The sequence below is a fragment of the Rattus norvegicus genome, chromosome 8 (assembly GCF_021556685.1).
Source record: "Rattus norvegicus strain SHRSP/BbbUtx chromosome 8, alternate assembly SHRSP_T2T, whole genome shotgun sequence".
Taxonomy (NCBI): domain Eukaryota; kingdom Metazoa; phylum Chordata; class Mammalia; order Rodentia; family Muridae; genus Rattus; species Rattus norvegicus.
In genome coordinates, this window is record NC_141541.1 from 70,957,237 (window position 1) to 70,970,447 (window position 13,211).

General features: G+C 50.6%; 1 protein-coding gene across 2 annotated transcripts in view; it reads left to right on the plus strand.

Moving 5' to 3' along the window:
• Nucleotides 1-12,088, plus strand: part of Itga11 (integrin subunit alpha 11) — a 110,201-nt gene extending 98,113 nt beyond the window's left edge. The window contains exons 24-31 of one of the 2 annotated variants that reach the window (XR_015626629.1): nucleotides 2-92; nucleotides 1,474-1,587; nucleotides 1,754-1,840; nucleotides 4,437-4,547; nucleotides 4,687-4,782; nucleotides 9,601-9,714; nucleotides 10,184-10,392; nucleotides 11,841-12,088. Coding sequence is in view for 1 of the 2 variants with exons in the window: in NM_001413793.1 (NP_001400722.1) it covers nucleotides 2-92; nucleotides 1,474-1,587; nucleotides 1,754-1,840; nucleotides 4,437-4,547; nucleotides 4,687-4,782; nucleotides 9,601-9,714; nucleotides 10,184-10,255 (685 nt within the window). In the remaining variant the exon portion in view is untranslated. 2 annotated transcript variants of the gene reach the window in all.
• The last annotated feature ends 1,123 nt before the right edge of the window (nucleotides 12,089-13,211 follow it).

Consider the following 13,211-nt stretch of genomic DNA (forward strand, 5'->3'; position numbering starts at 1 on the left):
GAAGCAGCAGCCTGAGCCACTTCGAGGTCAAGGCCAACAGCTCGCTGGAGAGCTATGATGGCATCGGGCCTCCATTCAACTGTGTTTTCAAGGTAAGGCTAGAGGGCACCTGAGAAAAAGTGAAGGAGCAGTGACCCTGAACCCCAATTGTAAGGCAAGACCTAGAGTGGCTGCAGGGCCTCAGCTCAGCCTCTCAGCTCTGCCGCCAGCTCGCTGTACAGCGTGTAGAAAGTTACTTTCCTTCTCCGGGTTTCACCCTCATCTGAAGGACATCCAGGCGGGACTGGGAGCGGTTATTAGCATGTACCAAAAAGTCAGGTGGTGGTGGCACAGGCCTTTAATCCCGGCATTCACACTCAGGAGGAAAGAGAGGCCGAGATCTCTGAGTTTGATGCCAGCCGGGTCTACAGGTTGAGTTCCAGGGCAGCCAGGGCTACAGAGCAAGTTTTCAGAACAGAGAAACCCCGTCTTGAAAACACAAAAACGGAGTTGGGGATTTGGCTCAGTGGTAGAGTGCTTGCCTAGCAAGCGCAAGGCCCTGGGTTCGGTCCCCAGCTCAAAAAAAAAAAAAAAAAAAAGAATAGAAAACACAAAAACAAAACAACAACAAAACAAAAGAACGGTAGTGTAAACACGGGAAGGTTTACTTTCTTCCCAGCGTTGTCAGCTTTGTAGACCCACTCAGGCGTCTCACGGCATCGCAGACACAAGATGCCCAGCTTCATCTCTCAACCCAAGATCCCTGCAGCTCCACCCACGCTACTGTCAGCCCAGGCCACAGAAAGCAGAGAGAAAGAAGCGTGCTCCTTCCTGTTAAGAGCTTCCCTGGGCATCCCATAGCTGCAGCTAGCCCTCACATCTGTGACACGGTGTTCAGCTGGGAGGGGTGGCTTTGCTCTTGCTTCTGTCACTTAAGGAAGGAGAATGACAGTCAGGAAGCAGCTGAGCAGCCCCTGCCACAGAGGACCAGGGCTCCCTCACCCACCTCGAATGAATGTCATCGTCTCTGAAGCTGTGGTAGGCTGGGGAAAGTTGGTGGCTAGAACAGGGCTGCACCCCAAGCCTCACATGGTTTGTCTTACTCATGACCTCGCAGCTCATTCAGGGAAAGCTTGGGGCCATATTCCAGATCTCAGCCCCCAAAGCCCAGCTTGAAATCCTGACTGTGCTCCCAGCAGGTAGACAACACACATTCATTTCGCCATCCTCCCCTGATTAGTGACAGCGACACCTTCAGTCCTAGTCTCCAGCCAAGTGCCCCCTGACAAGAGCACCCTGTGGTCATAGAAGTTCTTGATCTCCAGACTTCTTGCCCACTGAACATATTCCAGGGTCCCAGAGCCCGTCTTTGGTACTAACTTGCTTTCATGGTGCAAACACCCGGGCCTGCCGAGGCCTGTGTTCAGGGCTGACGGGTCCCTGCGGGCTCACAATCCCTGGAATGCTGCACTGCTGACTCCCCTCCTGCTGCAGGTGCAGAACCTGGGCTTTTTCCCCATCCACGGGGTGATGATGAAGATTACTGTGCCCATTGCCACCAGGGGTGGCAACCGCCTGCTGATGCTGAAGGACTTCTTCACAGACCAGGTAGCTGTGTTCCCTCGGGAGCAACTCGGGAGAGGGACGAAGGAAACAGAGCACACTCCTCACCATCCGGGTGCTCCCAGGGGCTGGGCCTGTCTGGGTGGAGGAAGAAAAAGGGGAGCTGGGAGTGAGGTTCAGAACCGTGCATATGTGTGTGCCTTCCATGCAGGTCAACACATCCTGTAACATCTGGGGGAACAGCACAGAGTACCGGAGTACCCCAACTGAGGAAGACCTGAGCCATGCCCCACAGAGGGTGAGTATCCCTGTGCCAAGAGCCAAGGAGCGTGGTTCGAGTCCCTCCCCATTCCAGGGCCTTCTCTCTTGCCCGAGTGTGGCCATCAGTGAGATGGTCCATGGGTAAAAGACCGTGCCACCAAGCTGATCGCTTGAGTTCCAGCCCTGGTTCTCTCTCTCTCTCTCTCTCTCTCTCTCTCTCTCTCTCTATATATATATATATATATATATATATATATATATATATATGTGTGTGTGTGTGTGTGTGTGTGTGTGTGTGTGTGTGTGTGTCTCTGTCTCTGTGTGTGTGTCTCTATGTGTGTGTCTCTATGTGTCTATCTCTCTGTCTCTCTGTCAGTGTGTGTGTGTGTGCACGCGTGCGCCTGTGTATCTCTCTTCTCTGTCTCTATCTCTCACACACACACATTTTTAAAATGTAACTTAAAAATAGCTTATTGATCTGGAGTTGGGAAGAGGGCAGGAGAGGGTAACAGGGTATGAATATGACCCAAATATAATATACACAGTATATACAAATCACAATAAACCCAGTACAATGTATAGCTAATGTATGCTAGTGAAAATCTTTTTTGAGAGGGTCTCACTGTGTAGCTCAGGCTATCCTAGAACTCACTATGTAGACCAGGCTGGCCTCAATCTCACAGAGATCTGCCTGCCTCTGTCTCCCAAGTGCTGGTATTAAAGGCGGGCACCACCGCTACCCAGTATGAAAAACATTTAAAAAATAATTTATTAAGCTAAATATGATACATGGAGTCCTGGGTTCAATCTCTAACACCACATAAACAGGATTGACTAGGTAGGCTCAGCTGGGAGGACTGGCTAGACAAAATAGGCATAGCCTGTGTATGGGGGAGAAGAGAGAAAAAGAAACTTTCTGAATTCCTACCTGTGCCCGGCAGCTTTGATCAGTGAGTTAGCTCTCATTTCCCCAGATTTCTTACATGAAGCACTCAAAATTTTTCACATCTATTTGTGTGTGTGTGTGTGTGTGTGTGTGTGTGTGTCTCTGTCTCTGTGTGTGTGTCTCTATGTGTGTGTCTCTATGTGTCTATCTCTCTGTCTCTCTGTCAGTGTGTGTGTGTGTGCACGCGTGCGCCTGTGTATCTCTCTTCTCTGTCTCTATCTCTCACACACACACATTTTTAAAATGTAACTTAAAAATAGCTTATTGATCTGGAGTTGGGAAGAGGGCAGGAGAGGGTAACAGGGTATGAATATGACCCAAATATAATATACACAGTATATACAAATCACAATAAACCCAGTACAATGTATAGCTAATGTATGCTAGTGAAAATCTTTTTTGAGAGGGTCTCACTGTGTAGCTCAGGCTATCCTAGAACTCACTATGTAGACCAGGCTGGCCTCAATCTCACAGAGATCTGCCTGCCTCTGTCTCCCAAGTGCTGGTATTAAAGGCGGGCACCACCGCTACCCAGTATGAAAAACATTTAAAAAATAATTTATTAAGCTAAATATGATACATGGAGTCCTGGGTTCAATCTCTAACACCACATAAACAGGATTGACTAGGTAGGCTCAGCCGGGAGGACTGGCTAGACAAAATAGGCATAGCCTGTGTATGGGGGAGAAGAGAGAAAAAGAAACTTTCTGAATTCCTACCTGTGCCCGGCAGCTTTGATCAGTGAGTTAGCTCTCATTTCCCCAGATTTCTTACATGAAGCACTCAAAATTTTTCACATCTATTTGTGTGTGTGTGTGTGTGTGTGTGTGTGTGTGTGTGTGTGTGTGTGTAGGTGTACATGTGCTATGGCAGCCATGAGGAGGTCAGAGGTCAACTTACAGGAGTCACTTCTCCCTCCACCATATGGGTTCCCAGGGTTCAAATTCAGGTCATCAGACTTGGTGGCGTTCTAGCTACAAGTACTTCTGCCCACTGAGCCATCCTGCCGGCCCCCACACAGCACTTCTGAAGCCTGCTGCACTTCACCTATGATTTGGGTAGAGTTGGGAGGGCACAAGACCACCTCAAAAATAACTTTACCCTAGCAAAGTTCAGTTGCTCCAAGATGAAGGTGTTTGTATCTTTCCCTCCGCCTCTGCCACTTTTCCCAAGCAAAGGCTTTTCCTGTCAGGACTCTGGCTCTGACCTCCAGGGCAGTGGAAACAGAACTGAGGGCAGGACGAACAGAATTGTCTTGATCCTGAATACAACGCTTGCTCTAGGCCTGTGCATGTGTGTACGCATGATTGATTGACTGAGACACTTCCTGGAAGTTTGCATCAGGAAGTTTAATTCCTGCAGTACTTTTCTGTATCTATTGCGATTTACCGCACTGTCCTTTATTTATCTTTTGGCTTGTTCATATGGTGATTTCCAAATCCTCGAGGTTGAACAGAGGTTCTGCTCATTATGCACAACTTCAAAGGGAATGTCAAATCTAGCCGCCTTGCTTTGTCTTCCAGGTGTCCTTTGTGTCCCCACACACCTCTATCCTTGTCCCTGCCATCTGTTTCCCATTCCCAGTTGCTCCAGCCTCGGTCTGTCTGGTGGCCCAAGCTCCTGCTCACATTTCAGGCCACAGGCCCTGTCCTCCAGCCCCTGCTGATCCCCAACAACTCTCTTACAGAATCACAGCAACTCCGATGTGGTCTCCATCATCTGCAATGTGAGACTAGCCCCCAACCAGGAGACCAGCTTCTACCTGGTGGGGAACCTGTGGCTGATGTCCCTGAAAGCAGTAAGTTAGACACCCCACCACACCCCAGCAGGACTGGAAGGAAGGGAGGTGGCGGCTGTGGGGAGTCTCCTACCCTGGGGCTGCCTGAGAGGGAACAGAGGCTCCCAGAGCCGGCTCTGACGAGGCCCTGGTTGTACAGCTCAAGTACAGGTCTATGAAGATCACAGTCAACGCCGCCTTGCAGAGGCAGTTCCACAGCCCCTTCATCTTCCGAGAGGAGGACCCCAGTCGCCAGGTGAGCCCCAGGGAACCCTCCCCTAGGGGAAAAGGGGAAAGCTGGGGCGGGAACTGGGAGGTAGCTCAGTTAGTATAGTGCTCCATGTACAAGCATGAGGACCTGAACTCCATGCTCAAAACCCAGAAAAACACAACCCAGGTGTGGCTTTTTGTAATCCCAGCATCCAGGAGGTGAAGACAGGTGCTTGGCTTGTTCACCAGCTAGCCTAGCTCCAGGTCAGTAAAAGACTCTCAAAGTAAAGCACACACACACACACACACAGGCACACACACATACCACAAACATACACACAAAACATACAACATACACATACATGTGCATACCACACATACACACACACATACACACATGCACCACATACATACACATACATATACACACCACACACACACATACACACACGCACACACACCACAAACATACACACAAAACATACAACATACACATACATGTGCACACCACACATACACACAGGCACATACTCACATGCACCACATACATACACACACACACACACACACACACACACAGAGCACACTGGCAAGAGACCAGACTCAGGCATTGGCACAGTGCCTCAGAGCGCCAGGCTCTGGGCTATGGGGAAGTATAAAGGGGTACCTGTGTGTCTCACACAGAGTTTCACACAGAGGATACTGAGACCAGACACACCCACATCCATGTACCTAATGGTGGCTCCCAGATGGGCTGCCCTGCCAGTGAGGTTGTTTTGGGCTTGCTGGAGCCTAGACTAGCATCCTTCCCTTGCCTGGAGCAGCTCTAAGGGAATGCAGGCAGCAATGGGTGGGGTAGGGGTGGAGGCAGGGTTTAGAGGCCTCGGTGATGGGCTCTTTTTTAACCTGACACAACCACATAGACCTGGATTACCGTGACTTCAAGAGGTAGAAGAAAGAGGTGAGACTCTGGGAGATAGCTACTGTCCTAAACAAGTTGTCTTAGAGAAAAATCAGGCCTTCCTGGTGTAAATGGGGCAGCTGGGCGTAGGACTTTGCTGCCCCCAACTGTCCATAGCTCAGAACTGCTGGCTGAGCTGTAGGCTCTGGCCACCTCACCTACCGGTCTCAGGAAATGCTAGTGAGTTACACACAGGCAAGGTTAAAGAGGAAGGGGAACAAGACAGGCCAGGCAAAGGGACACCATCAGGCCTGGTTTCAGTAATTGCGGCCTTCCAGGTACAGGCCATCAGGGGCTAAAGCCCAGGAGCTGTAGCCAGGGATTCTCCTAAGAACTGTGGTGACCGAGGGTTAGTTTCACATCCTGGCGTTCCCACCCTGGGTCCCCAGCCTAAGCCTTGTGTCTCCTCTCGGGGAGAGGGCACCAGCTGCCTCCTTTGCAATCATGTTTATTCGTTCTGCATGTGATGGGGCTCCGTCCCCCTTCCCGCAGCCTGGGCAGCAGATTCAGAGGTGACCTAAGCAGTAGAGCACAGTAGGGTGAAGTCAGGAAGCACGGCTACGCTGAGGGAAGTAACGGATGGAGGGTCCAGGAAACACTTTCTGGAGACGCCCTGTGAAATAATTCTTCAAAGATGTGTCAGGTTTCCAGGAAGCTGCCCCATCCCCAAACCATCCCTCTCCCAACATGAGTAGTTCTGTTTTGTTTTGTTTTCTGTGTTTTGAGACAGGATTTCTGTATAGCCCAGCTGCCCTGGAACTCAAAGATCCTCCTCTTCTGTCTCCTGAGTGCTGGGATTAAAGGCATGGGCCAGCACCACAACCTGGCTATCTTTTAGATGAACTTTCTTCCTAGCCCAAGATGACATCATCATGATGATGATGATGATGATGATGATGGTGATAATAATAATAATGATGATAATAATAATCCTACTGTACTGAGTGCATCACTTTCAGGAAATCAGCAACCCGACAGTAGGTCATGTAGTGCCCAGTATGGCAGGGTCCATAGGCAAGGAAGGCAGCACAAAGGCCCACCCAGCCATTGGGGATGATGCAAAAGCAAGTAAGTGTTGAGCCCTGTGAGCACGCAAGCAGATCCACCTCACACCCCTAAGCCTGCCCCTTGCCTCTGTCTCAAAGGGAAAGCTGAGGCTGTGTGAGGTGAGGCCTGAGTACTGTGACCTGTCTCAGATGCACAGGGAGTAAGGTGAACAGTCCACCATCCCTCTAGCTGCCGTGGCTGCTTCTGCCTCACTCCAGGCTCTGAGGACAGAGCAGTGGGCAAAGCCAAGAAGCCCCATTCTGCTCATCCCACCCTGGACAGTGTTCTGTTTTGTTTTCTGCCTTCTTTCCCAGAAAAAAGTCCACAGGCAAGAGTGAAATCTGGACTGAGTAAACACGGTTCCCTCAATTGAGTTCTACACAAGGAGGTTGAGGAGAGCTTCTCCATGCTTTTCCCTGCACCATGGGGATATGGGAGCATGTGTAGATATGTGGGGGAGTCGATCACTCAAGGGCAGAGAGAACAGCACAGTGGTAGCACAGAAAGGCATGAGGTAGAGGCTGGGGCAGAGTGAGGGCGGCGGATGAGGTCAGCAAGGTGGAAAGAACCACTTCCGTCTGAATGCCATGAGAAGATTCGAGGTTCTGAGCAGGGGTCATGCTGTCATCTGAGGGAAAATGTTCCTCATTCTGCAAGCTGAGGACAGCTGGCGGGAGGGGAGACTGAGGTAGGGAGGCTGACACAGACTTCAGCAAAAGACGGCAGGGTCAGAGCCAGGAAGCAGGAGGGCTGGCCACACTCTAGGGATTTCCAAGGTAGAATGAGATGGTTTGCCGATGCGCCATTGGAGGAAAAGGAGTGTCGCCAGCGGCTGCTGAGGAAGAAGTGGTGGAAACAAGTCTAGAGGTGAGGGGTCACAGTCAGGTGAGCTACTGGATCATCCAGAACCTGGAGTGCAGAAGAAGGCAGAAGTGAGGCAAGGTCGAGAGCATAGTGAATGCCACCTGGCTGGGCACCTTCACCAGCCCAGTAGTGACTCCCACAGCACTGGGCCATCCTTCATTTGAAAAGAAAAATGTAATTCTCTCTAACTGTTGGTCTGAAGAGGAGTGGGAATGACCCAGGCTGGGCTATGTTTGTTTTCTTGTTTTTAACACTTATTTCAAGGTTTAAAAATGTGTGTGTTTGTGTGTGCACACGTGCGTTGTGTGCACACATGTGTGAAAGTGCTTACAGAAGTTAGAAGAGGGCATCAGACGCCCTGGAGCTGGAAGCTGGAGACACCAGTGCTTGTGACCTGCCCAAAACAGGTTCTAGGCAATATGCAGTATGCACACCATCTCCCCAGCCTCCGGGCGCTCTCTGTCTCTCGCTCTCTGTCTCTCTCTGTCTCTCTCTCTCTCTCTCTCTCTCTCTCTCTCTCTCTCTCCACACACACACACACACACACACACACACACACACACACATCAGGTTCTTTGTAGTTCTACCTGTCTTGGAATTCACTATATAAACACCACACTGGCCTTGAACCCACAGAGATCCACCTGCCTCTGCCTCCCAAGTGCTGGGGTTAAAGGTGTGTACCACCATTTTTTTTTCCTTCTCCTAAGTTTTTTTTTAAAGATTTATTTATTTATATGAGTACACTGTCACTGTCTTCAGACACATAGAGAGGGCATCAGATCCCATTACAGATGGTTGTGAGCCACCATGTGGTTGCTGGGAATTGAACTCAGGACCTCTGGAAGAGCAGTCAGTGCTCTTAACCTCTGAGCCATCTCTCCAGCCCTCTCCTAAGTTTTTTTAAAAGGCAGCTTCCTTGATGGAACACTTGCCTGGCAGACACAAACCCTTGGGTTCAGCCCCAGGACCACAGAAATCAAGAGTAGAGGTGGCACACGCTTGAGAAGTGGAGACAGAAGGGTCAGGAATTCCAGGTCCAGGGCTAGGAAAATGCCTCCATTTGTAAAGTGTTTACCTCACGAACATGAGGGCCTGGGTTCATTTCCTATGTAAAGCATCTGTTCAGGGTCATGCACTTAGGTAAAACCACAGCTTGGAAGTAGAGATGGAAGGCTCCCTGGGACTTGCTAGCCAGGCAGTCTAGCCAAATCAGCTAGCTCCAGGCTTAGTGGGAGACCTGGTCTCAAACACTGTTCTGATGGAGAGTGACTGAGGAAGACAGCTGATGTAAACCTCTGCCCATTAGATGTGCACATGCATGTGTGCACTCGAGTCCTACAGTAAAAACTAATGTTGAAAAGGCAGTTCAACAATAGCATGGAAAGAAAGGGGGTCCGTGACTTCAAAAGGGAGCAAGGTGGGGTCAGAGAAGGGGGTAGAGAAAGGAGGCGATGCAATTTTAATCCTAAAAATTAAATATATACTTATATTTAAAAGGTAGATCGTGGTCATTGTTGGCTACATAGCAAGTATAAGGTCAGTCGACCCTAAACCCCACCCCCAAAAGAAGAAAAGGAAGGAAAACAACAATTGAAACAGGCCTCCTGGGTTCAACCCTAAGTTCCCCAAGTGACCCTGGGGCTCAGAAGTCATACCTGCAACAGACCAACATGGGGGGGGGGGCATTTGGCAGAAATGAGGATCAGCCAAGAGGGCTGTCAAAGAGTAGCTTGCGTGGAGGAGAACTGGGGAGAGCAGACAGCTAATGCCACAGAGAGCACAGCTCATGGAGCCCATACCACTGTTCAGCCAGTCAGAGGTCAACTGGGCAGAACTAGCTGTTGTGAGACAGCTGTACCACATGTCCCTTCCCACATCTCCCAAAGGAACAGATGTGGCCCCACCCTGCACATGTGCCACCCTTTGCCCTGGGCTGCTGTCGAAACCCTGCAGCTGTGACAGTATTGCCCTGGTCCTCTCCCCTTGCAGGTCACGTTTGAGATCTCCAAGCAAGAAGACTGGCAGGTCCCCATCTGGATCATCGTGGGCAGCTCTCTGGGAGGCCTCTTGCTGCTGGCCCTGCTGGTCCTGGCACTGTGGAAGGTGAGGCTCCTGTAGGGAGGGGACAGGAACAGCATCTCTGTCTGAGGAAGACACCTGTCAGCCTCTGCCTGCTACATGAGCACATGCATGTGTATACTCGCTCATGCCCCACAATAGAAAATAATGTTTAAAAGGCAGTTCAACAGTAGCATGGAAAGAAAGGGGGGCCATGACTTCGAAAGAGAGCAAGGTGGGGTCAAAAGCAAGGTGACCTCAAAGAAAAGCCCAAAGGGGGATGCTAACTAGGGCTTGGTGACCCAGCTTGACTTCTTGTCTCTTGGCCCAAGACTCCACCCGTTTGGCTTTAGTCCACACGCTGAGTTAGGGAGTAAGGGTACTCAGGGTGAGCTGGGGAGGAGGGGTATTTAGGGAAGCCCTCTTAAGGAGAAAACCTGAGAGGCTAACAGAGGACCAGCAAACCTCGCCTAGCCTGTCCACTCCTGATACTTTCCACTTTGCCTCCCCACAGCTTGGTTTCTTTAAAAGTGCCAAGCGCAAGAGGGAGCCCGGCCTGGGCCCCGTCCCCAAAGAGCTGGAGTGAGGATCCAGAGGAAGCTTCAAGTTGATGGGGGCCAGACACCAGTCCAGGGGTGTGTGGGCCCAGGCCTGTGGCCTCACAGAGCTGGAGCAAAGAGGACACCCGTGGACTTTTGCATTGAGCTCGTCTCTGGAACGATGGTAACTGATCCCTGTGGGATGGACCTCAAGCCCGTGTCCAGAGCAACTTCTCTACTAGAGGTTATGACGCTTCCAGTACAGATCCCTAAAGACTAAAAGGGACCCTTCGAAGCCTTCCCCCAAGGCTCCGTGGAGGCAATCTGCTGCCCCAAACACTAAGGTGCTAGGGTTGTTTTTATCTTGCCCACTTCTGAAGAAACGCAAGGGGAAGCTAGCAAATACACGCCCACTGTACACGCCCTATCTAGACCTAGAGTTTCAGGACTCCAAGGCCCGCAGCATAACATCCCCACCTCTCACCCCTGCTCTTGGTTCCCAAGCACAGACATCCCTTCTCCATAGATAGATCCCAAAGATCTCCATGAGTGAACGAGAGTTGTGTGGCTTGATATGACAGCTGCAGGCCAATGGTGGAAACGCATCCAGGGACTGTGCCAGATGGTCAGGTGGGAACCAGGATGCTGGGTACCTCCGGAACATCGGAACATCGGAAAGCGGTAGAGCTCTCCAGCAGTAACCACCACCCACTCACTCCTGCTCTCCTGCCTCCCCCGCAGCTCCTCTCAGCAGCTTTGGTTGCTAGGCAACTCATGCTAGGAAGTCTGAAGATGATAAAAATCTGTGGCTCTCCATACCCACTTGTCTGACAACTGCAGCTTGTCCCTGGCAGGCGCACTGTGGTTGGAAGCCTCTGTTCTTTGCATCACACACAAACACACACACACACACACACACACACACACACACGCCCCCGTGCGTGCACACACACACGCGCACACACGCATGCATGCATGCACACGCACTCACGTGCACCCATATACTCATACACCTCCCAGGCACTAATGCGTGGGGGAAGGGCTCCTGTGGAGGCGCTGTACAGAGGCCTTCTTGGCATGCACTGAACAAATCCCATGCAAGGCCACTCAGAACCTTAAACCTCAGAGGCAGATAGGCATCTCACTGGCCAGCTCTCGGGACAAGCCCCAAGGACAAGGGGCATGTCGGATGCCCAGCAGAGTAATTTATGCCTTAACCCTTTGTTGAGATGGAAATCGTCAGATCAATGTTCCCTTGTCATCTGTTTCATCTGAACAATGTCATCTGTTCCCCTGTGCAGTACGACCTTTACTGTCAGAAATATATTTAAGAAAATGTTCTAAAAGGTATTTTAAAACAACCAACAACAGACATTCCACTCTGTGACAAAGCAAGGCTGCATTCTGTGACAAAGCAAGGCTGCATTCTGTTTTAAAGAGGAAAGGGAGGGGGGTTGGGGATTTGGCTCAGTGGTAGAGCGCTTGCCTAGCAAGCGCAAGGCCCTGGGTTCAGTCCCCAGCTCCGAAAAAAAAGAAGAAAAAAGAAAAAAAAGAGGAAAGGGAGGAGGGTGTCTGCTCATATCTAAATGTTGGGGTCAGTCTTGTCCATGACATAGCCATCTCTCTCCCAAGGTCTACCCGGCCTCTCTTGCTCCGACATCTCTGCATCTTGGTAGTGGTGCACTGCTCGCCCACCATCATCACCACCTTTGGCCAGGGGCTCCCTCACTCAGGTTCCCAGACCCTCCAGGCTGGCCCTTCAGTGTCAACCCTCCCACACACTGACTTAGAGAGAGACCACTCTTGGACACAAGCATCTCCATTCTATGCTTGTACTGGTAATTCATTTTTCAGAACCCTAACAAATAATTTAGAAAGTATTTGGGTCTTTTTTTTTTTAAGTTTATGAATGTGTGTGTGTGTGTGTGTGTGTGTGTGTACACGCATGTGTACACATGGGCATGTGCACATGTGCACATGTGCACACAGGTGCCCAAGGTGGCCAGAAGAGGGCAGTGCAACCATTCTCCACAGCAAAATTAAGACTCAAACCCAGGACCGCCATCTCCCCAGCTTCAGAGGGACTAAATTGAAGGCCAAAGGTAAAACAAGTAGAACTCAGCCCTGAGCTCAGAAGCCCACTTCCCTCTAACAGAATATCAGTGGTCGCCCGATGTGGTCACTGGTGAAAAGAGAATGAACAGACCATACTCAAAAACATGTGACTTGACTAACGTTTTCTCTCCAACCCCGTCAGCTCTCACGAGAGTGCTGCTTCGGAAAGCCCGGTGCTGACAGGTTGGCTTATTTGTGGAAGCTGACACCTGAGCTACTGATAGTAAACCATGCTAGTTGCAAACTCCGGACTCCATCCCACCATGCCCTCTGCCCACTCCCAGACAAACTAAATGGCCAAAAGGTGGATGAATCAGACCCACTTGTACCTCCCTGGCTGTGAGCCTTCACTTTCTCCCTTTTTTAGTTCTACCTTTCTGAATCTGTTTCTTTCTAAGCAGAATTGTCCAGGACTGGCTGCTAGAGAACCTGTGCTTGAGGGAGCAAAGGTCATCTAGGAGGCAAGGAGTGGTCCCCGGGGATTCTGATCTGAGAGCTCAGGGAGGGGCCGGGCATCACCTGGTTATCAAAGCCTCTGCAGGAAATTGTGCTGAGCTGAGCTCCAAACAAGGGGACATGACAGGCAGAAAAGCAGAGGATGGGGGAGTTTGGCACAATGGGCAGCTTTCTATGACGAGTCCTGGGAACTCTTTCATGCTCAAGGTTGGTTAAATTAACCCAGCCCCAGCCTAATCTAGAGGGTCTTGTGGTTACTTACCGCAAGTCTTCAGGGTTGAGTTTATGATAGATCTCACTCCTGAGAGCCCCAGTGACACTGAAAGAAGCTGGGCAGTTTTGCTGTGAGTGGGAAGTGAGATGAGCAGCAGGCTCTGAAGACAACCATCATTAGAGAGAAGCTCCAAACGCAAACTCCAGTCGACAGTGGAA